Source organism: Mixophyes fleayi, chromosome 1 (genome assembly GCF_038048845.1).
Source record: "Mixophyes fleayi isolate aMixFle1 chromosome 1, aMixFle1.hap1, whole genome shotgun sequence".
Classification (NCBI taxonomy): Eukaryota; Metazoa; Chordata; class Amphibia; order Anura; family Limnodynastidae; genus Mixophyes; species Mixophyes fleayi.
This window is the reverse complement of record NC_134402.1, coordinates 308,688,861-308,713,782: the sequence shown is the minus strand read 5'-3', so window position 1 is coordinate 308,713,782 and position 24,922 is coordinate 308,688,861. Positions and strand designations below refer to the sequence as shown.

General features: G+C 39.0%; 1 long non-coding RNA gene and 1 gene segment (V, D, J or C); one reads left to right on the top strand and one right to left on the bottom strand.

Moving 5' to 3' along the window:
* The first annotated feature begins 674 nt into the window (after nt 1-674).
* Nucleotides 675-16,414, top strand: LOC142158042 (Ig lambda chain C region-like). The segment is given in 5 exon segments: nt 675-775; nt 9,990-10,271; nt 10,394-10,729; nt 15,474-15,619; nt 15,922-16,414. Coding segments are annotated over 3 exon segments (522 nt in total).
* Nucleotides 15,071-22,985, bottom strand: LOC142158056 (uncharacterized). Its single transcript, XR_012692718.1, has 4 exons — nt 22,915-22,985; nt 21,878-21,967; nt 16,222-16,317; nt 15,071-16,127 (listed from the first exon to the last, which is right to left on the bottom strand). It is a non-coding gene; the product is annotated as an uncharacterized LOC142158056 (long non-coding RNA).
* Nucleotides 22,986-24,922: the final 1,937 nt, after the last annotated feature.

Below are 24,922 nucleotides of genomic sequence, written 5' to 3'. Positions count from 1 at the left end.
TCTTGTCTTCTCAATGTCGGAGTCACAAGAAGATTACGCTTGATACATATGGCCAAAGCAGAGGCGGAACACCATTGGTGTGGCAGTGTCAGGTTCAGTGCACCGGTTCCCATGGAGATAATGAGGCCCGCTGTATGGCAGATGCAGAGGGTCAGGGGCCTTTGTTCCCTCCTCCCTGCACCGGGGACCATAGCTCACTAGTTCCTCCTCTGGGCCAATGTATTGGGTTTGTAGTAAATCAAATGCCAGCATGAAGGTATCTGCAGAAAGAGAATATTATTTTTGCAATGCTACAACTTTAGTCGTAGGATACTGTCAGGAGTATAGGCCTGGGTTCTAACATTCAGCAGCTAACTCCTGTTTCCTTACTTCAACAACTGAACATCACCTACAGAGATGAAAAATGTCAATTAAACCTCTGTGATAGGACACTACTTCAGTCCCTCATTCACATCTATGATGTACCCATGACGATGAGTTCTCTCTATAACCAAGTAGAATAGATTTACACACACTTATACCCTCTCGTAAATTGAGTCTTATGCTTCTTTAGGCAGCAGAAATTTGGATTAGAACCAATGACAACAAGCTTAAAATGACAACAGGTAAACCAGTTTCTGGGCTCTCACAAGCTGCATGTTGTACAAAAATAAACAAAACAGGAAATGCTGTTTCTTGCTGTTTGTTTTCTTGACTCATTCTTGTAGGACCAGTTAGCAGGTTGACAGAAGCAGTACTGGTGGCCGTTGAACAGGACTATTATCGTCTTCATTTTGTGAGTATTTTGCCACTCTGCAATGAATTTGCTTCTTAACAATCCATAGTAAAGCTCCTGACAGTACAGTAAGTACATAGAGAACCTTATTGGGCTATCATTGGAAGGCCTAAGAGTATGGTTAATTAGGGGCAGTGCAAGGTTTTAAAGATTTATCTCTGAACATGTCTTTATTTCTTTATTTGTCACTAACAACCATAATTTTCATTTTATCTGTGCATAAGATGCAGTTGTAGCCTTATATTTATAAAAGGTGAGTCTTTACAATGCAAAAAAGGAGATTCTAACTGCATACAGTGAACATGCCAGTTCACCAAGGACCCTCTATACCAGTGTTGGCTAACCTGTGGCACTCCAGGTGCTGTGAAACTACAAGCCCCAGCATGCTTTGGCAATATAGAGCTGTTTATTGCTGTAAGGGTATGCTGGGACTTGTAGTTTCACAACACCTGGAGTGCCACAGGTTAGCCAACACTGCCCTATACTGCACTGCTCATGAGACACTTACATGAACCTGCTAAACAAATTATGTCAAGTAGGTATTCCACTGGTCCCTCTTTTGCACCAAAAACTCTATATCCTTCTCTCCTTCTAAATTGTTCATTTTTTAAATGTGATAGATAAATCTATGTCAACAAGCTCCAAAAAGAGCCTAAATATCAAATTTTAGCATGTTGCAACATGCCTTTATTCACATATAAAGTGCAGTATTGTGTTCCAAACAGTGAAGACTAGAAATGTAAAAACTAATAACTGCTTTATCATTTTACATTATTTCCATGTGTTCTTTATATCTCAAAAGGAAAGAAGATAATAATCAGTTTGAAAAAGTCTCATATACTCACAGATTCAGGCCTCGTTCACAAGTAATTTTAAAGCATATACTACGTTCTCAAAATCTATTAAATGAGCTTTGACGCAGATAGTAAACTAATGGACCTGCACAAACACAATTTCTGACAATCATTTGACTTCACTTAGCTGTGCATCTTCTATGTGAACTATTATTTAGATGCATAACTTCTAATGCTCTGTAAAACTGAGGAGAAAGTTCAAGGCTAGCAGTGTTTTTCAATTCCTGTAGCTACAAGCACTTGGCATTCTGAACAAGCATTTTGATTATGTCATATTTCTAGTCTCTAATTCTAAAGCCAGTTATACCAGCAGTATAGAAGTTGTTACCAAACTTTAATTAGTATTTTTTTTTTCGTTTTGAGATATTAAACTGACTAATTTGAAAGTATTGCTTTGCTCTAACAAAACTGTCATCAGTATTTTAGTTTTGTCATAGTTGTCCTTTAAGCTGTTTTATTTATTCTATTCAGATTTATAGTTGAGGAATATTGTTGAAATCTTTTAAGCCAAGAGTGATGTTCAGTGACGGGCTCCATTTATGGAACATTGTGTAATTATACTGTGGCTTGATTGTTTTCCATAATCACCCATGTGCTTACATATTCCCTTTCTGGAAAGCACTGTTTTCATGGATCAGTGTTGTTTGTACTTGTACCACACAGAGCTAGGTGTACCTATAGTACAGATAGCTAGTTGTATCCACACAGAGCTGGGTGTACCTATAGTACAGATAGCTAGTTGTATCCACACAGAGCTGGGTGTACCTATAGTACAGATAGCTAGTTGTATCCACACAGAGCTGGGTGTACCTATAGTACAGATAGCTAGTTGTATCCACACAGAGCTGGGTGTACCTATAGTACAGATAGCTAGTTGTATCCACACAGAGCTGGGTGTACCTATAGTACAGATAGCTAGTTGTGTCCACACAGAGCTGGGTGTACCTATAGTACAGATAGCTAGTTGTGTCCACACAGAGCTGGGTGTACCTATAGTACAGATAGCTAGTTGTATCCACACAGAGCTGGGTGTACCTATAGTACAAATAGCTAGTTGTATCCACACAGAGCTGGGTGTACCTACAGTACAGATAGCTAGTTGTGTCCACACAGAGCTGGGTGTACTTATAGTACAGATAGCTAGTTGTATCCACACAGAGCTGGGTGTACCTACAGTACAGATAGCTAGTTGTATCCACACAGAGCTGGGTGTACCTATAGTACAGATAGCTAGTTGTATCCACACAGAGCTGGGTGTACCTATAGTACAGATAGCTAGTTGTATCCACACAGAGCTGGGTGTACCTATAGTACAGATAGCTAGTTGTATCCACACAGAGCTGGGTGTACCTATAGTACAGATAGCTAGTTGTGTCCACACAGAGCTGGGTGTACCTATAGTACAGATAGCTAGTTGTATCCACACAGAGCTGGGTGTACCTACAGTACAGATAGCTAGTTGTGTCCACACAGAGCTGGGTGTACCTACAGTACAGATAGCTAGTTGTATCCACACAGAGCTGGGTGTACCTACAGTACAGATAGCTAGTTGTATCCACACAGAGCTTGGTGTACCTATAGTACAGATAGCTAGTTGTATCCACACAGAGCTGGGTGTACCTACAGTACAGATAGCTAGTTGTGTCCACACAGAGCTGGGTGTACCTACAGTACAGATAGCTAGTTGTATCCACACAGAGCTGGGTGTACCTATAGTACAGATAGCTAGTTGTATCCACACAGAGCTGGGTGTACCTATAGTACAGATAGCTAGTTGTATCCACACAGAGCTGGGTGTACCTATAGTACAGATAGCTAGTTGTGTCCACACAGAGCTGGGTGTACCTATAGTACAGATAGCTAGTTGTATCCACACAGAGCAGGGTGTACCTATAGTACAGATAGCTAGTTGTATCCACACAGAGCTGGGTGTACCTATAGTACAGATAGCTAGTTGTATCCACACAGAGCTGGGTGTACCTATAGTACAGATAGCTAGTTGTATCCACACAGAGCTGGGTGTACCTATAGTACAGATAGCTAGTTGTATCCACACAGAGCTGGGTGTACCTATAGTACAGATAGCTAGTTGTATCCACACAGAGCTGGGTGTACCTATAGTACAGATAGCTAGTTGTATCCACACAGAGCTGGGTGTACCTATAGTACAGATAGCTAGTTGTATCCACACAGAGCTGGGTGTACCTATAGTACAGATAGCTAGTTGTGTCCACACAGAGCTGGGTGTACCTATAGTACAGATAGCTAGTTGTATCCACACAGAGCTGGGTGTACCTATAGTACAGATAGCTAGTTGTGTCCACACAGAGCTGGGTGTACCTACAGTACAGATAGCTAGTTGTGTCCACACAGAGCTGGGTGTACCTACAGTACAGATAGCTAGTTGTATCCACACAGAGCTGGGTGTACCTACAGTACAAATAGCTAGTTGTGTCCACACAGAGCTGGGTGTACCTATAGTACAGATAGCTAGTTGTATCCACACACAGCTGGGTGTACCTATAGTACAGATAGCTAGTTGTGTCCACACAGAGCTAGGTGTACCTATAGTACAGATAGCTAGTTGTAGCCACACAGAGCTGGGTGTACCTATAGTACGGATAGCTAGTTGTGTCCACACAGAGCTGGGTGTACCTATAGCACGGATAGCTAGTTGTGTCCACACAGAGCTGGGTGTACCTATAGTACAGATAGCTAGTTGTATCCACACAGAGCTGGGTGTACCTATAGTACAGATAGCTAGTTGTGTCCACACAGAGCTGGGTGTACCTATAGTACGGATAGCTAGTTGTGTCCACACAGAGCTTGGTGTACCTATAGTACAGATAGCTAGTTGTATCCACACAGAGCTGGTTGTACCTATAGTACAGAGAGCTTGCTGTATCCACAGAGCTGGGTGTACCTATAGTACAGATAGCTAGTTGTATCCACACAGAGCTTGGTGTACCTATAGTACAGATAGCTAGTTGTATCCACACAGAGCTGGTTGTACCTATAGTACAGAGAGCTTGCTGTATCCACAGAGCTGGGTGTACCTATAGTACAGATAGCTAGTTGTATCCACACAGAGCTGGGTGTACCTATAGTACGGATAGCTAGTTGTGTCCACACAGAGCTGGGTGTACCTACAGTACAGATAGCTAGTTGTATCCACACAGAGCTGGGTGTACCTATAGTACAGATAGCTAGTTGTATCCACACAGAGCTGGGTGTACCTATAGTACAGATAGCTAGTTGTATCCACACAGAGCTGGGTGTACCTACAGTACAGATAGCTAGTTGTGTCCACACAGAGCTGGGTGTACCTACAGTACAGATAGCTAGTTGTATCCACACAGAGCTGGGTGTACCTACAGTACAGATAGCTAGTTGTATCCACACAGAGCTGGGTGTACCTATAGTACAGATAGCTAGTTGTATCCACACAGAGCTGGGTGTACCTATAGTACAGATAGCTAGTTGTGTCCACACAGAGCTGGGTGTACCTATAGTACAGATAGCTAGTTGTATCCACACAGAGCAGGGTGTACCTATAGTACAGATAGCTAGTTGTATCCACACAGAGCTGGGTGTACCTATAGTACAGATAGCTAGTTGTATCCACACAGAGCTGGGTGTACCTATAGTACAGATAGCTAGTTGTATCCACACAGAGCTGGGTGTACCTATAGTACAGATAGCAAGTTGTATCCACACAGAGCTGGGTGTACCTATAGTACAGATAGCTAGTTGTATCCACACAGAGCTGGGTGTACCTATAGTACAGATAGCTAGTTGTATCCACACAGAGCTGGGTGTACCTATAGTACAGATAGCTAGTTGTATCCACACAGAGCTGGGTGTACCTATAGTACAGATAGCTAGTTGTGTCCACACAGAGCTGGGTGTACCTATAGTACAGATAGCTAGTTGTATCCACACAGAGCTGGGTGTACCTATAGTACAGATAGCTAGTTGTATCCACACAGAGCTGGGTGTACCTATAGTACAGATAGCTAGTTGTATCCACACAGAGCTGGGTGTACCTACAGTACAGATAGCTAGTTGTGTCCACACAGAGCTGGGTGTACCTATAGTACAGATAGCTAGTTGTATCCACACAGAGCTGGGTGTACCTACAGTACAAATAGCTAGTTGTGTCCACACAGAGCTGGGTGTACCTATAGTACAGATAGCTAGTTGTATCCACACAGAGCTGGGTGTACCTATAGTACAGATAGCTAGTTGTGTCCACACAGAGCTAGGTGTACCTATAGTACAGATAGCTAGTTGTAGCCACACAGAGCTGGGTGTACCTATAGTACGGATAGCTAGTTGTGTCCACACAGAGCTGGGTGTACCTATAGTACAGATAGCTAGTTGTATCCACACAGAGCTGGTTGTACCTATAGTACAGAGAGCTTGCTGTATCCACAGAGCTGGGTGTACCTATAGTACAGATAGCTAGTTGTATCCACACAGAGCTTGGTGTACCTATAGTACAGATAGCTAGTTGTATCCACACAGAGCTGGTTGTACCTATAGTACAGAGAGCTTGCTGTATCCACAGAGCTGGGTGTACCTATAGTACAGATAGCTAGTTGTATCCACACAGAGCTGGGTGTACCTATAGTACGGATAGCTAGTTGTATCCACACAGAGCTTGGTGTACCTATAGTACAGATAGCTAGTTGTATCCACACAGAGCTGGTTGTACCTATAGTACAGAGAGCTTGCTGTATCCACAGAGCTGGGTGTACCTATAGTACAGATAGCTAGTTGTATCCACACAGAGCTGGGTGTACCTATAGTATAGATAGCTAGTTGTATCCACACAGAGCTGGCTATACCTATAGTATATAGAGAGCTAGTTGTATCCACACATAGCAGCGTGTACCTATAGTACAGAGAGCTAGTTGTATCCACACAGAGCTGGTTGTGTACCTATAGTATAGATAGCTAGTTGTATCCACACAGAGCTGGGTGTACCTATAGTACAAAGAGCTAGTTTTATCCACACAGAGCTGGCTATACCTATAGTATAGATAGCTAGTTGTATTCGCACATAGCAGCGTGTATCTATAGTACAGAGAGCTAGGTGTAATTATCTTACAGACCCGGATGTCCCTAATGCATATAGAGCTATACATATCTGTACTACACAGAGCAGGGTGCAACTATGGCATAGAATCTAGGTGTATCTGTACTACACAAAGCTGGGTGCACCTATAACACAAAGCTAGATGTATCTCTAATACACATGGCTGGGTGTATCTATAGTACATAGAGATAGGTTTATCACTACATTATAGACCTGGATGCCCTTATGCATATAGAGCTAGCTATATTTGTGCTATACAGAGCTGTGTGCATATTTAGTACAGAGTTATGTATCAGCACCACACAGAGCTGAGTGTACCTTAGCCCTGTACTATATATCACTGCTACACAGAGCTTGCTGCTACTATATCATATAGCTAGTTGTGTATCTATGTCACACAGAACTGTATGAACTAATAGAACATAGAGTAAGGAGTAACTTTACTAAAAAGAGCTGGGTGCACATATAGTACAGAACTAGGTGTAGCTGTATCACACAAGCTAGATACACATATAGCATGAATGGTAGGGATAGGTGTATCTATAGCAAACAGAGATGGGTAAACTTGTAGCAAATACAGCTAGGTGTCTATGTACCACATAGAACCAGGTTGATGATTAGCGGGTGCAGCTATGGTATACAGCTGCTTGTAAATGTGCCACCTCTTCAGCCTTTAGAGCTAGGTGTAATGATCCACACACAGCTGGGTACATATACAGCGCATAGAGCTAAGTATATATGTACTATACAAACCTTGGTGCACCTATAGAACATAGAGCTAGGTGTATCTGCACTTTACAGACTTGACCCTATGTAAAAAAGGACTAGATATATCTGTGCCACACAGTGCTGGATACACACGGGTAAACATGTTACACACAGAGCTAAGTGTATCTGTACCATACAAAGCTAAGTTCATGTATAGCTGGGTGCAACTATGGCATAGAGCTAGGTGTATCTGTGCTCCACAGAGCTGAGTGCACCTTCACTACATACAACCACATGTAACTGTACCCCACAGAACTGGGTACATATACTGAGTTCATCAGACACAAATACTTGATAGCTTATTTGTACACTGAAATTTAAAGTTGATATTTGTGTGCTACATGAAAAAACAGTCAGTATTTAACTTATGTGCAAAACAGAAAACTAATTTTCACCCCTTGCATTGTAACATGGTTTTGTCCAGGAGACTTAAATAAGAAACTTCTTAATTTAAGTTCCTTAATGAATCAGGCCCTAGGTCTTTTTCTGCTGCATTTTATAAAGATGCTGATTTGTAATTAATGGATTTATCTTAAGACTGTCACACAAATCAGATTTTGTGCTCTGATAACCATTTTAAAACTGCACATAATGTTTTGGGCCAGCAGTAAAACAACTCAGGCAAAAAAGGTCTTTCATAGAAGTCATGTTTTTACCTTGGTCACATTTCCGATTAAACAACTGCTAAAAAAAATGCTTGGAAACTATGTCAAATTTTTCAAGATATGTTGGTAGAAAGTAGAAAGACATCGGTAGGGTAAAACAAACAATTTTAATAATCGATTTTTGAAGCTAAATTGGTCTTTTCTTCACTATCCAAGCACCGATAAGTGAATAATTTATTAAATACTTATTGCAGATGATCCTATTTATGTATCTGTAAATAGAGTGGATCTAATGTTTCTGCTCCGCACAGGGGAATGTTATTATTATTATTATTATTATTATTATTATCATTTATTTGTTAGGCGCCACAAGGTTTCCGCAGCGCCGCACATAGTACAAACAGTAGACTATACAGGGTATAACAGTACAGAACAATAAACAAAAGTACCAATACTTCAGAAACTCCAGGAAGGCAGATGCAATAGACACAGAGCAGAAGAACGGGTAAGGAGACAGGAGGGAAGAGGGCCCTGCTCAAGCGAGCTTACATCCTAAGGGAGGGTTAAACAGACCAGGCACAAGAGGAGCCAGTTGAGGGAATGGGAGAGAGGGGAGAATGAGTGGAGGAGATGGGGTTTAAGTGGATGGTTGGTAGGCTTTGAGAAAGAGGTGAGTTTTGAGTGCACGTTTGAAGGAGCACAGAGTAGGAGAGAGGCGGATGGAGCGAGGGAGGTCATTCCAGTGAAGGGGGGCTGCACGGGAAAAGTCCTGGATTCTGGAATGGGAAGAGGTGATCAGAGTGGAGGAGAGGCGGCGGTCATTGGCCGAGTGCAGGGAGCGGGTGGGAGTGTGAATGGAGAGGAGGTTAGAGATATAAGGGGCAGTAGAGTGGGAGAGAGCCTTGTAAGTGGTGGTGAGGAGTTTGAAAATAATTCTGTAGGGGAAGGGGAGCCAGTGTAGGGCAAGGCAGAGAGGGGTGGCAGAGGAGGAGCGGCATTATACACAGGTTATACACAGGTCTCATTTTCAACAATGCGCATGTTAGAAACATGCATGGTCAGCAATAGATCTAATGTAAGGAGTTGAACCATATTTTTAAAACCCCAAACATTGGGAGTCATTTACTAACAAAGTGCAGAAACTCACAGCAAGTGTTCTACCATTCACTATCATAATGCACTAGATCAATCAAACCTATTTAATGATTGATTTGTAGGAGTTACTGCGCATTACTTGCAGATGACCCTCGTTGTCTATTAAAACCAATAATACCTGACAAACAATATATACCAGTATGCTCATATATTAACCATAGTAAATATTGAATGGAATCTCAGATAAGCAAGCACTGTCTTATATTGATTTTACAGGGCTGTTTCCAAAGAACAGAACACAGGTGTCCACCTTCAAATATTCTTGGTGGACAAGTAGTTGCAAATAATAAGTCCACATTTTTTGTACTAATAATGATCCCTGATTGTTCACCTGTAATGAACTGTGATTTGGTGCAATACAAATGGTAATCCATTTATGCCTAGTGAACACTCAGAAGTCACAATCATACAGGCTATTTCTGTGCCCATAGGAGTAAGTGTGCTGTTACAAGTATAATTTCCTGTGTGCATGATGCACACGCTCTGCATTTATTTAAACATATTTTTTGTCATTACTTTGAAAATCTATTAATCTGATTGCATTAAACATTTGAAATTTTAAATTGTTTATGATGTAAAAGGCAATCTGACCATACGTCTCTCGTCCTTTGTACATTTATAAGCATTGGTCATAAATTACTATTACTCTTCCTTCAGTGATTATCTGAAGGATTAACTGCATCCAAAGTTATTATTAATAAACATAAATTATGTTTTTTTTGCAATTTAAGAATCAGTGGCGGCGCCCAGTGTTTTCCCATTGCAACCATGTGCTGGCAGTTTGACGTCTGGAAGTAGCATCACTATTGGATGCTTGGCTACAGGGCACTTTCCTGAACAAGTAACAGTCAAATGGAATTTGGGCACCATAACAAGTGTCATTAAGGATTTCTCGACTGCAACTATCTTCGGTAGTTTTGTAACCATCCCCTGGACCAGAGGTCAGAGTGACAATGTTACCTGCACAGTAGTGCACCAACCATCCAACTTTAGGATCAACAAATATATAACAGGTAGGATCATGATAGTACACATTGCTTAAACAATCTCTAATATATTCTTTTTGGTGTATGTACAATATATGACCTATAAACTATGAACTAACATGATCTGTCTTTCTTGGATGGTTTTACAGTGAAAGATCTATCAAAAAATACCAATGACAGAATGGATACAACAAAAGTCTATTTATTTTGTCCTCATCAAGAAGAGCTCAAGGAAGCCAGCAGTAATAGCTTTGTGAGCCTTGTCTGTATGTTCAAACCCTACAAAGATAACATCCAAATTACATGGCAGAATGGTAAAGAATCTCCAAAAGGAGAAATCACAGAATTTAAACCGAATAAAAACAACGTGCGTGCTAACATCAGTATCCTGAAAATCAAAATAGAAGATTGGGATAAAGAGAACACTTATATCTGCAAGCTAAATGAAAATGAACAATCAGTAAGCAAAAGTTTTTGCGAAAACGGTAAAAAATGATCACTGTGCTTCAAATTATTGCCTGTCTGTCCCATATCTGCTTTACACATTTCTTGCTGTTCTAAATTGACCAATATTTATGTAGATAGTGGAAAAGACAACCGATTATACAGTATGTAGTAGTTTGTGACATCACGCTACAACAGCTTACTTTACCAACAACAAGAACACAAAATGTAGCACTGTCTCATTGATGCTTGTAAATGATTGTATCTAGTCTGATCAGATACAGGTCCCCTGTCATTAAACGCATTATTAAATTAGCTCAATTTGCTTAACAATGCTACCACTAGACAAACAAAAGGTAAAATAAACACAGGTCTTCCACAAATACAGCAGTCTACAAAGTGATTTTTGTCACCCTTAAACCACACAAGAAATTCCAACTCGCCATATAACATTCACAGACAAGTCACACACTCCTGATCACACTGCAGACTACAGTCACACATCATCCACGGTGTTAAATCCATGCCATGCTGAACTTTAGAATCCAACAATTAACTAGTGCCTGGTATTTAGAGTGTGGGAAATGGCTTAATAACATATATTTTAACATGCTAGTGAGTCATGTATAGTGAAAAGGTAATTATTTTTATTCTGTATCTCCTGAAAAGCAAGTATCTGCTATGTGCTTTTTGCTTGTGCCTCCACCATAGGAATGCCTATGCTGAGCTCAATGTTCTAAATGAATTAGAGGTGTCATGTCTAATTATCTGTAACTGTTAACCAACTTGAATGCATGCATTAAACTATATTGTTTGACTATTGGCCTCTGCTTCTCTGATCTACTGCTTGACAAATATCAATGTATAAAATGAGGTATCTCTTTGCAAAACTTTACAAATGGAGCATTGTTAAACAACTTCAGCTGTTGAAACTTCATTGTTAAAAAACAATGCAACTAGATATCAAAATGTACATTTTAAAATAATTTAACCAATTTTAACTGAATATATGTATTATAATTATAATAACATTTCACTGCAGCAAAAGATATCTCTCAGCTGTTAGCCACACTCTAATTATGGGTCAAAAAATCTCAATTAGCAAAGAAAATAATTTTAGTTTGTCCTTTACTAAATTACTGTGACATCAAATGTGTGAATTTACTGATCTATAAGGAGCATTTCTGTTAATTGGGAGACCGAAAATCAATCAGTCAGACACAGACTGCTGCACTACTTCATACACCCTTCCAAAGTAAGAGAAGTCAGTTCTTCTATCTTCCTAATATGTTTTAAAACAAACTTTCTGGTGTGAACCGATTCAATTGGAATCAACACTTTGGATGACTACGGTGGTGGTCCTTCCTCTATGTAAACTTCCCATGTGCTTTCAAGCTGGTTGTTAAAAGTTGATAGGCAAAATATTCCTAAAACCACTTTAGACTTTATGTCACATTTATACCTACAAATCTGAAAATATATATTTTTTCATTTTTTGCCACAGTGTCCTTTGCCAGGATTAATTAAAAAAAATTGAATATTTTAGAACTTTACAAGTCTTAATCATTGTTCCCTTTTCCACTATGTACTGACATAATCCCCAGAACCTGCCAATGAGAAATAATGATAGCATCTAAGGCAATGCTTCACAGTCAGATATTAGTGATTGAGTGGTAGACTTAATCATGTGGACTGTCTTTCCCAACTCAGCTGCTGTAACGCTTTGATAAGTCATCATAGGCCGTGACATCCCTATAAATTTCTTTCATTGACTAACTAAGCCTAACCTTGGCTGAATGTCAATGGTATTTCATATCTTCTACTATGGAATGACAAAGTTAATATGAAAATGCTAAACAACCTAAGGTCAATCCCATATACTAACATTACATTGCATGTGTATACCACCTAATAACTAATTTAGTACACATTAATTCACGGTGGTGGAATGCAGCACAATCTCTAAATACAATTAAATGTATTAGTAATACAAATTAAATGACTCATAATAAACCAATCATCATTTCATTACAAAACCAGGAAATCCTCAATCCTTCAACAAAATACATTGCAGAGCTTTAATTTAGTAGCAAATAGAAACATTGTTGCTTTATTTTTGCTACATACTGGTATAAATAAAGCACAATTATGTGAAAAACATAAACAGATCAAACAACCTGAAACAGATAACAATCTGAACTTTGTGTAATAAGACATGAAACAAGTGTGAAAGAGCAAAGCACACATCTTTGTCATTAAACGCTAGAATTAATATGTGTAAAAAGCACTATAATACCTAGGACATGGGAACATATGGATAGCTATGCAGACCTTTTATGGTTGGCAACTGAGCAATAAGTACAATTTCAGTAACTTACAGTGCTGGGTGAACAGTTTTATGAAAACTCGGAGAGGTATAAACTGCAGGTTTGAAAAAGTGGAGATGTTGCCTATAGCAACCAATCAGATTCTAGCTGACATTTATTTAGTACATCCTGCAAAATGACAGCTAGAATCTGATTGGTTGGTATAGGCAACATCTCCACTTTTTCAAACCCGCAGTTTAGTAAATATACCCCTTTGTCTTAATTACAGTTTCAAAAAAAAATATAAACAAGTGAATTAACTTTGTGAATTGGTTTGTCACATTATTTGAGATCTTTATGGAATAAAAAGATGGTCTTGGAGTTTAGTAAATATACCCCTGAGAAATTACAGCACACCTCGCTACATTTCAATTTTTTGAACTAAATAAAATATAACTACAGATACGGTATTTGACATGTAATATTGTAGAAGAGAGTGAGCTGCATGTCATCTTGACGCCAAAATAGTTCTGCCTCCCAGGAGAATTATCTAAAGGTTATAGGTTACAGGATGAGGCAATATTTTTTGCAAACATATGTCCCGTATCCCAAGTCACTGACTTTGATTAGTAAATATACAGACCATTCTAAACCCTTTAACTATTAACAGCTTGTAGTATTAAAAGGACATAATAAGAACAAAGTGTTATTACTATTAGCATGGCTCTTAGTGTATGAAGCCCAATGCCTCCTAGAGAGATCAAAATACTGCAAACAGCAAATACTGATATTGTAGTGTCAGATGTACAAATATAGACCCAAAATAGTGCTTATTACATCCACTTTTATTTTTTTACATTTAGCTTAGCTTTAAAAAATAATTATCCATATATTTTTAAATATTATGAAAAATTTTATAAAAAATATTTTAATTACAATAATGTTTTGTTGACAGCATTGACAGAAGTGAGAATGTGCAATTTTAAATGTTAATAAAAAGTATTTGGACATTTCTCCATAAAATAATTACATGGTTATCAGACATCCCCGTTTAGGTAAAAGTAATGACAGACTTGCGGATCTACTCTGCAGAATTACAATGTGTGGATTGGTGGATTCATACATGGAGAAAGTACAATGATGTCACAGGAGCTCAAATAACTGCAGTGTCAATTTTAGACCTGTATCAGATACCTTTAGGACACTTCCCTCAAATGTGAGAGGTAGTTTCTGCTATCTGTAACATAGTAGAGAGATAATGCTTTATAAAAGAGCTGCAGTGGAATGTCAGGTTAACAATAAACAATGCATTTTTTCTTCATGGTTCATCTGAAAAGGCAGTTTTGTGATTTAATGATCCTTTAATCCTAATTCCGTCATGTTATGCTAAGGGCCTTGTGAATCATAAGGATGCTGTTTACTTTCTTTGTCTGGGTTATACATATCATCACATCTGGGATATCAGTGATCACGCCAATGACCAGATTACAGGTTGCCTCATAGATTCTGGTCAGTCAACCAACCAAATTTTTATTCTGTTTGATTAAAATCCAATAGATTAATTTGATCAATGATCGTCAATTGTGACCTACATTCTAAACAGTAAGACAATATCAGGCTATTTTACTTAAAAAAAGACAAAACTGGCTTACCAAAATGAATTGCAAAAGATAATGCATTAATAAGGTATGTTAGGAAGACTTGATAACCAGACTTACCAGCAGCTTATAGTTGCATAATAACAAAATTGTTGAGCATGTTCCAGAGTTTGCAAGGAACTAGAAAGACAAACTTTAGTCGTGGCACATGACAATTTGACCAACACATACTACATAAAAGCAAAACACTATATATAAGTATAAATAAATATATTTTCAATATTGTATAAAGTAACCTAATTAATTGCATGGTAGCAATTACATTTTATCATTACATTGAACCTGAAACATACAGCTTAAACTAAGCAAAGAGACATGCTACCATATATTATATCAAGTTTAAATACCTTCCAACATTTCAAAGTAAAAGAGGGACACAAGATTTGTTACAAAAAGACAAAGACGAATGCACTGCTGCAAAGTTTTTATATAGATTTTATTAAAGGACAGCTTAATAAATATACCTCACAGTATTAAACCTAATAATAACATAGAGAAGGGATGCTATTTAGAAGCCCAACCTCTTAGAGAACTGATAAATAAATATAGATCTAAACTTCAGACCTAAAAAGGGGTAAAATACTGTCCGTCCTGATGTGACTCTGTGCTGTAACCTGTCATAGTTTCCCTGGATCTGTGGGTAGCTGGCACAGATGAACTGGTAACAGTGGGGAATAAAAGAAAAAAACAATACAAATGAATAAGAATGAATCTTTGCTTCTAACAGCATGATACCCTATGCCAGAAACAATATGAGATTGAGTAGTAGAAGATGATGATGATATTGACTGTCCTGTATTGTGTGACTTATTTTCCCATAGAGTCACATATAGACGTCAGATATAGCAGTAATGATTTTGATGACGATGATAAAGACAATGATGATAGTCTCTGGACCACGGCTGCCACCTTCATTGCTTTGTTCTTGCTGAGTGTGGTTTACAGTGCCACTATTACCCTAGTGAAGGTAAGATGATCTCATTGTTATGTAGGATAGGAATGCTGGTGTTTGCACATGGTCTGTGTCATTACCTGAACCTTGGTATTATTAATAAATCATTTAGCTGTCTTATAAGTAAATAACTTATATCAAGGTTCTCGAGGTTATTGTTTGGGCACATCTTGCACAATGTTTTTTATATTTTGTTTTATTTTTTCTTATATAGTCTTATTTCATTTTGTTAGCACCTTAGGATATTGTTTTTTCTGGTATAGATAAATATATGTACCTGCTACTTCCTTATTTAAACACTTATTTCCCCTACACAGGTAAAGTGGTTCATTTCAAGACTTCTTCAACTAGAGAGTGATTTGACAGCCCATTCTCAGCCGTCATTTTGACCTCATCAAAGCATTTGCTGATCAAGATCACTTTAATGTCTAGCACCTCTCTCCATGTCAAGATACAGCTAGCGGTGATAATGGCTGATGAGAAGATCAGAGCAGTAACTGCATTATTTTGCCGAGAATATTACCTGTAATAGAAAACATACAAATAGAGCAAGTTTATTTGAGAAAAGTGAAGCGTGATGTTTGGCACTCTCAGCTGTACAAATTTCAGACACAAACCTTATTGTGTGGACAGGGCTAATACAGGTTTGCACAGTGCATTGTTCCCCCACCAGCAGGTGCAGCATCATGACATAGGTCTCAAACATAGTCCATCTGTAAGTGAGAAGCTTTGGTGTTCAAACAGAAATGCTTTGGTTTTATGTATCATTTAATATTGCTCCTTATGGCTATGCATGATTTGTCATTTACAAAGTTGCTCAATAAAGTGTTTTTCAAAATACAATTTTTTCATTTTTCATTTTAGTACTCATCTACAGTTAGATCCAGACAGTGGGCATTGACAAAATGGGTGAGCAGATTGGGTCAATGTAATAAGATTGTAGCTCCATTGGGGCAGGGACTGATGTAAGTGAGTTCTCTGTACAGCGCAGCGGAATTAGTGGCGCTATATAATAAAAAAAAAAAGTGTTGGAGCAAATTGTTAGCCCTGTCTTAACGTCAACCTAGGAAATAGCTTAGTTTAAAGACTAGCGGTAGAATTTGTTCTACACTATGTAAAACCACTTAGTGATAATGAAGAAGTGGTGTGTCAGCCTGGTTGGGGAAAAGTTAAAATGATCCATATGTTGTAATTTCTTTTTTCCATAATGAAAGCAAACTAATTTTAAACATAAGTGCAGAGGATTTTCAATCAGAACAGATAATGTAGTAACATATTTCATATTATCAAATTAGCCTTCCAAGCACATGCTAACCAGATGAAAGTTATCTGTATTCCTATATATATATATATTATCCCTCAGGCTTAAAAAACAGAATGGTTGTTGGTAAGTGACTAATCTGTATCCTGACAGCGACAAGTAGATTAAGCTGTAATTCATGGTATTCCCCAACCTCCTCTACCATTCTGAAGTAGCCCCCTTACTCGAACCCAGTGCATCTAGATAGTCTCAGGAGACACCTCCCCAGACAAGCATTACATCTGGGATTGGCAGGGAGATGCAAAGGAGTAAACGTAAAAGTCCAACTTCCTACTACTTTAGAACCACCCTTTTATTTTTATTTTCTATTTTCTGAAATACTGCTTTGTAGAATACTTTATATTCGTGAAAATGAGGGGACATCGGGATGTCTTTAATACATGTGTCACTTTGTGTGTTTGAAGGATTTTTTACACTTGGCAAAGTGTGTCTATAAATGCAATTCTCTGCTATTAAAACTGGATGATGTAAAATGCATCCTACTAGAAGGATAGGGCAAGACACAATCTCCACCAGTTCAGAGCATGGTAACAGCCTTGTGCCCAAAGCAAGGAGCACCCCTAAAATTGTATACAATGATCTATATCTCATTTATAAAACAACAACTCCACAACATAAAATATAATTTTTAATCAATGCACCTAGTCTACACTTAGCAAGGAATGCCCTCACTCTACCCAACTCTATCCATTAATGCACATTCCTGCTTCTCCATAAACCCACTCATCTTGTGTTGCAAATCCATGCATGCTCTTTAGCATAAATCAATGCACACCTGCTAAGATTTAGGAGCACCGCCAAAGAGGAACTTGTGGTACAACTCAAACAATTTGCCTGCCATAAAAAAAAAACATTAATGGAAAACCTAAGCAATCATTAGAACCCGGTAAATATTATCACAATTAGATTTGGGGAAAATTCTCAAAATTTGAGTCGTCCATAAGATTTGCTATTCTGCACATCAATTGAGTATTTCGCAATTTAAATTGTTGTTCTCTATAGTAAGTTTCTGTCTAGCTAGGTTACTTGACCTCCAAGACCATCTTTTTATTCCATAAAGATCTCAAATAATGTGACAAACCAATTCACAAAGTTAATTCACTTGTTTATATTTTTTTTTGAAACTGTAATTAAGACCAAGGGGTATATTTACTAAACTGCGGGTTTGAAAAAGTGGAGATGTTTCCTATACCAACCAATCAGATTCTAGCTGTCATTTTGCAGAATGTACTAAATAAATGACAGCTAGAATCTGATTGGTTGCTATAGACACCATCTCCACTTTTTCAAACCCGCAGTTTAGTAAATCTAGCCCCAAAACTGTACAGGAACTATTTATATATAATGCAAACAGACAAATAATTGCAGTGTACAGACTGAGCAGTGTAACAATGCAATATACAGAGCTGTATTACTAGTCAAGAAGACTAGTAAGGGACTCAGACAGCATAGAGACATACAGCCAGGAAGAATGATGGCCTCATTTAGAGTTGAGTGCAATTTATCAGTTCAAACATAATAAAATACTGAAAATACTGTGTAGAAATGTAGCAGCACCAAGACTCGCTTGAAGCATCTCGAGATACGCTTTATGTGTATCTTGATGTGGCCGCATACTGAGAATGCCATGTCATCAACATCAACTCAGCTGCCCCAGCGACATTTCTTTTGTAAACTGCGTTGATAAGGAATTTTTTTGATGCAATAAGCACCAATAAAAAATCTGCCTTATTTTTGCAAACAGGGACCTCTTGAGAAACTACACTTATATAGTGAGGATTCTGGGATCTATACAGCCAGTTGTACAGCAGTAGCAGATTTAGCATGAAACATATACATCCACTATGTGAATACTAGTGATTCTGATGGAGTTGTAAATAGCTTGTTGTGAAACTGTAGAAGCAGGGCCAACATAAGCTCTGGGGTGGACTTTTGGACCCCCTACCTCCACTTCTTATCTTAGAAGTAGCACACTCCCAGTATTTCATAGACGTGGAGGAGCTGCCAATTGCTGCTCCTCCATGTCAGCAGCTGGCACTCTGTGTGGGGTTGCTATAGGAACAATAAAAAAAAACATTGTCACTCATTCAGTGATTCAAGTGCCCCTTAACCATTGGCACCCTAGGCAGCCACCTAATTTTGCATAATGGTAGCGCTGGCCTTGTGTAGAATTTGAAAAATACTTTTGGCTTGGTATGCTATTGGCCGCTATGAAGTTATTTGTAAATGTGGTGAACTCTGGTGAACCAATTCTAACAGAGATCATTAGCACCAAGAAGCCCCCAACCTGAGATCAAGTGCCTATTTTAGAAGCTTTACTTGAGGCTTTTCAGGGAAAGATTGGACCTCCTGTTCATAACTGTGTCTGCAGCCTGAGGATACTCGGGCCTGCCCGTCCTAAGTGTATTGTTTTGGAAATACTACAGAAGATAATTTGGGTGTTGGTTGGTCAAAATGTTTTGCCCAAGCAAAAATAGCCTATGTCTTTAATTCATGTTAAATATCCATCTTCAATTCTTCAAACAAATTATAGCTAGATCTCAGGTATATTAAATGAATTCTACAGCACGAACAACCACACGCTCAAGACCAGTCTGAAGCTAAATTGAGATCACCATTCAGCGGCTAGCGATATCCATCTCCATAGTGTACAACCAACGGGCGCTACTCTTAAACCATGAAGTACCTGGACTTTGGACCAAAGCTATACCATCCAAGTAAGTTAAACACCATCAAGGTGCAGATGCTGCAACAACACCCACTATCAGTTTCCTAATGCCTATGAACTGTTAATCTTTTCTTTGTTGCTGGTCACGCAGCCTATATTACCGCTGCACAACCTCTAGAATGAGAACTGTTAGCATATCAGAGTGATTTCTGCCTATTTTAAGTTAAGAGAGGAATTACATTCATTGTTATATGTAGTGCAGTGAAGGCACAAAACAAGACCATTTCCTCACTTAGAATGGTCCGAAATGTACAACCTTTTCATCTGACCTGCATCTGTTTCTCGAATAATTTACCAGATCACCCCCTATATGTTGAACGAACAGCTGCTGACACCACTGCAGACTAGAGCTTGATCGACCTGCAACACTGCACAGTCCTTGAACACCTTCAATATAGCCCCAGAGAAGGCCATCTGCACTGGAAGGGACTTGCAAAACTTCACACATTTTTTGCAAGGATTTAAAAGAACATTCAGCACAAGCTGAAAATCACCTTGGCTGACATTTCTGAAGATATAACAGCACTGGACCAAAGGGATATTAACATGGAGCAAGCACAAACCTCCTCTTCAGAATCTGCCTCTACTATATTTTATTGACCTCCAGAACATATTTCGAAAATCAATCTCAAAGAAATAATCTGTGTATGTGTGACATTATAGAGGGTGTCAAAGTCGAATAATTTGATGAAAGAAAATATATTGATTAATATTATTTTACCGTGCAATTGTGATCAGTACGCCGCGTGTCATGGCGCAATTGCACGATAAATAACGTACACATACACTCGCACTCGCACTTACACATTCACTTGTATATAGTTCATATTTATAATAGTTCCAATCCACAGTTGTTTATGAGCAGATGTTATTTAGTTTATAGTTAAATATTAAAGGTTATATGTACACATTAGCGAGATCTAAGGTTCAGGTCACAGGAAACATGTCATGTCTGGTGTCATTCTAATCCCCTATTTATTTGCAGATGTCCAGTTCATTCGCCGAAAGGCTCGCTCCTTGCGTATGCTATTTATGGATCATAGGAAATAAATGATTAGAATGATATTGTCTGTGTAATGCTAATAGACCAGTTTAAACTAGTTATTGGCGGGAACATTAGTATTCATCTTGTGGAAAGCTGACCCCCACCTTGGAGGGTGTTGTTTGAACTGACCTATGGACTGCATTACACTGGACCTTCCTGAAGCCTGAACCTATGGAAACTTGCCAAGTCATCTGTATTGTATTTACTGTAACACCAAATGTATATATATTGCTCCCTGGAATCAGCTAGTTAGTCACTCTGACCACAGACTTCAGGATTGATGACTGTATGCTGGACCCAGCATTGCTCCGCACCGCGCAGCGTATGTATCGGCTGTATTTATTTATTAAAATGTAATACTTTTGCTAAATAAATTGCTTGTGCTTTGGAACCACACAAATCGCATAGACAATAATTATTGGAAGACGATGAAATTACTTTAATAAGGGCATGCACCTTGAACCGTTCTTAAAAATGGCCATTCACTTCTCCTGGACTACCAGGTCAGTGACTTTGTTATGGTAGGGATTATGGGGGCTTTGAACCTAAGCTGAAACCTGAAGCACTACAAGGTATGTTGTCATAAGACTACATCACCTCCATCTTAAAGAGTACCTAGTGAAAGCTCTGTAACTATAGATGGAATCTTGCTCAAATTGCTCACTAATTTAACTCCATCCACTTTGCATAAAAGAAGTAACTTAAAGCCACTGACTGAAAAGTTAAGAACGAAGAACATCCCATAAACTATTCATTAATCATAACGAGGTCCAATACAGCCTAAGAGAAGTGTATCAGAAGTTGTCCTAAATGCTTAAATGCAAAAATCTCTAGCACTTCTGAAGTCCAGATAACTGTCTTTATATCTCTCATATCTCCCTTGTCACTAGGGCAGACAAAATGTAAATGATTGACTGTGGACCGCTTAGGCCCAAAGGAACTTTAGGGAAGTGTTAGTTTGAAATTAGTTTTAGAACCTTTTATACCAAAATGTATTCTTTCCAAATAGGTGATTGTATGTTCCCAGTCACCCCTAATTCCTGCCTGTGTCATATGTGTGGTCCCATATCCCACCTCCTCAGGCCATTGCTTTGTGTTTACAACAAACATATTGGCTCCCACACAGCAAATGTTTGTATTTGCAGGACAAGCATGATTATAAATAAAAGTTTTACTTACTCAGGGTGACTTGACATCTCCCACAGTGGAGAATAAGTAGTTATATTGCCTTTGGCTCATCAGGAACAGAGAATTTGGGGGATGATAAACCTGTAGGACACATAAAACCAGCATATATATGATGGGAGTAGTGGGAATATGGCACAAATAATTGGAATAGAGTGGGTGAAAGAGGTAAATAGTGGTGTAAAAATGGGTAAATGAAGGATGAGTCTGCTTGTAATAATACCAGGGGATAAATGTATGAAAGTCTGATTTCTGCAAGTCGCCGGAAATCGGCGACTTTGCAGCTAAAATTTAAAGCGGCGCTGGCTTGTAAAGGCAAACTGGCTTGTAAAGGCAAACTTGCCTTTAGCTGCAAAGTCGCCTTGAGAGTAAGGAAGGAATGTCATTCTTATATATTGCAAAATTGGAGTGATTCAGTAAATGTGCAATAACAGCATTTAAATATCATGCTTCAACCTAATTATTCATCCCAGGGGGGGAATTATTATTTTTTCCATTACCCCCCCTCCCCCACCATTGCTTAGAAGCACATAATGGGAATCCTGTAGCATTTCTCATATTAGAAAGCAGTACATAATAAGTGTTTATTTTTATGATTTCACTACTACCACCTATTAGGCTGCAGGAGGAATAAGTGAGATCAGAGTTCTCCAAGAACTACGGATAGGAGTAGAGCTTGGGCTAGGTTTACAAGTTGGACTTGGAGTAGAGATGCTCGGGCTCAGTTCTCTGAGAACCGAGCCCACCTGAACTTCGCAGATCCGAGCAGAGCCGGATCTGTATTGAGGGCCCTTGGAAGTGAAAACAAGACAAAACGTCATTGTTGCATCATCGGATTTAGCAAGATTTGGATTCTATAAGTACCGCCCTCCATGGAGATCCTGCGCCATTTCACAGAGAGACACAGAAGGGGTAGCACAGTTCTTGGCAGTCTCTAGTACAGTTTGGCAGTGTCATATCTAAAACAGAAAGAGGAGGGGAGGCAGTTTTCTTAAAAGTCTCCAGTGACATTGTACTGAGTTATAGCTTACACAGAAAACCGAGAGGTCCTAGTGTTGTTGCCAGTCTACAGTCTACGTGCCATTGCTCCATTGCTAATTGTTGTTGCTGAAAAAGAAATAATAGGGCTGGCAATGTTTTTAAAATTCTCCAGTCACATTCTACTGTGCCATAGCTATGCCATAAATAGGAGAGCTGGCAGTGTTTAGTGCTGAAACAGAAATTGTAATAATAGTTAGTGTTCTTAAAAGTCTCAAGTGACATTCTACTCTGCCATAGCTCATACAGAAATTGGAGTGGTGGCAGAGTCCTTGTCACTCTCCAGTCTCAAGTCACATTATTCTTGTCACTCTCTAGTCTTCAGTAACATTGTTCTTGTCACTCTCCAGTCTCAGTGCTGTTGGTCACACAGAAACAAGGGTAGCAGCGTTCTTGTCACTCTCCAGTCTTCAGTCACATTGTTCTTATTACTCTTCAGTCTCAGTCATGATGATACTAATCCCTCTATGTCATGTGCTAAAGCCTATGATCAAGTGCATAGTGGCTTTAAGTCAGGGAAACAAAAATGTAAAAAAAAAAGCTTGTACCCTTGTAAAGGAAAAAACACCTCTTTAATAAAGGTGAAAGTTTACTGTAGAAAAACATAAAATTGCCAACATGCCATTCTACCCAAAATATTAACAAGCATACCAGCATCAGCTAGCTTCCTTCTTTCAGTTAGATGCCAGCACATGCAATTTACACTGTCAACATCCTCACGCAATACTAATACATCCCCGCTGGAATCCACCAAGTCTCTGTACTTTGATGTAATTGCCGGTAATGGAGTTCCCCGTGGTATTTGTAGTTCATTTTACGACAGAGCTGTCACGATTTTTGGGCAATTCTTTTACACCAGACCAAATGTCAAAATGTTCTGCTGACCCATCTGCATCACCACTGGGTGTCCTGGAAAAGCTAAGTTTTTTCCTAGCAGCAGTTGCCAAAGAAACTGAGGGAGGATGAGTCGTCATGTTATGTATCGCTTGAGCTGTCAGCTTGCTGACCAGGAGCTCATTGCATCTCTTGAGATCTGGGTCAACTGGAAGAAAGAGAAGACATAGCTCTTAACTTAGGATCATGCACAGTTGCCAAAATGCAGTGATCCGCTTTCAAGATGTTGATAACACACAGATCCTGGCAAAGCGAATAAAGTACTTGAAGTCCTACATAGTTAGCGGAATTGCTTAGTTTCATTTCCTCCTTCAATTTCTCTAGCTGCTTTTCCAAAAGTCTAATTAGGGAAATCACTTGACTCAAGCTATCAGTGCCTGAACTCACTTCACAGATGACTACTTAGATTGGTTTCAGCACCTTGCACAACACAGAAAGTATTCTCCACTTCGATGGACTAAAGTACATTTACCCTCAAATTCTTCTTGCAAACTCCTAGATGCTGTTGTAGAATGCCAAAAATTACCCAAATTATTTCTGGACACAGACAGCATCTCCTGCATGTCACTGTAATTTTTTAAAAAGCTCGGTACCACCATCATGATTGTGTGAGTAAAACAGGGAATGTGATGGAATTCTCCCCGCTGTAATGCTCTCACAATGTTGGTGGCATTATCACAAATGACAGGTTGCCAGCGGTATGTCTCTTAGTGTAGCCGGTGATACACAAATGTAGGATATCACTTTGTATTTGCAACAGGATGAGGGGGATATTTGTGTAGCTGACAACAGTGCTAATGATGATGATGTTGATGAGGATGATGATGAGGATGATGTTGTTTGTGTAAGTCCTGCACCAGTGAAAGAAGTTCTTGCCAGTGATAAGAAGAAAGTCATTGTCATGCCTGGGCATAAGACCAAAAAAATCCACCTCTTATGTGTGCAATTATTTTTACCCAATCCTGACAACAGTTGTCTATCCATTTATAGCATTGTAAAGCCACACCGACAAAAACCTTCCTCATCAGTATCCTCACTAGTGATCGGAGTTAGTCCTGCATCCAAGTTGCTAAGGCTAGATAACTTCTCCCCTATCCAGGAATACTC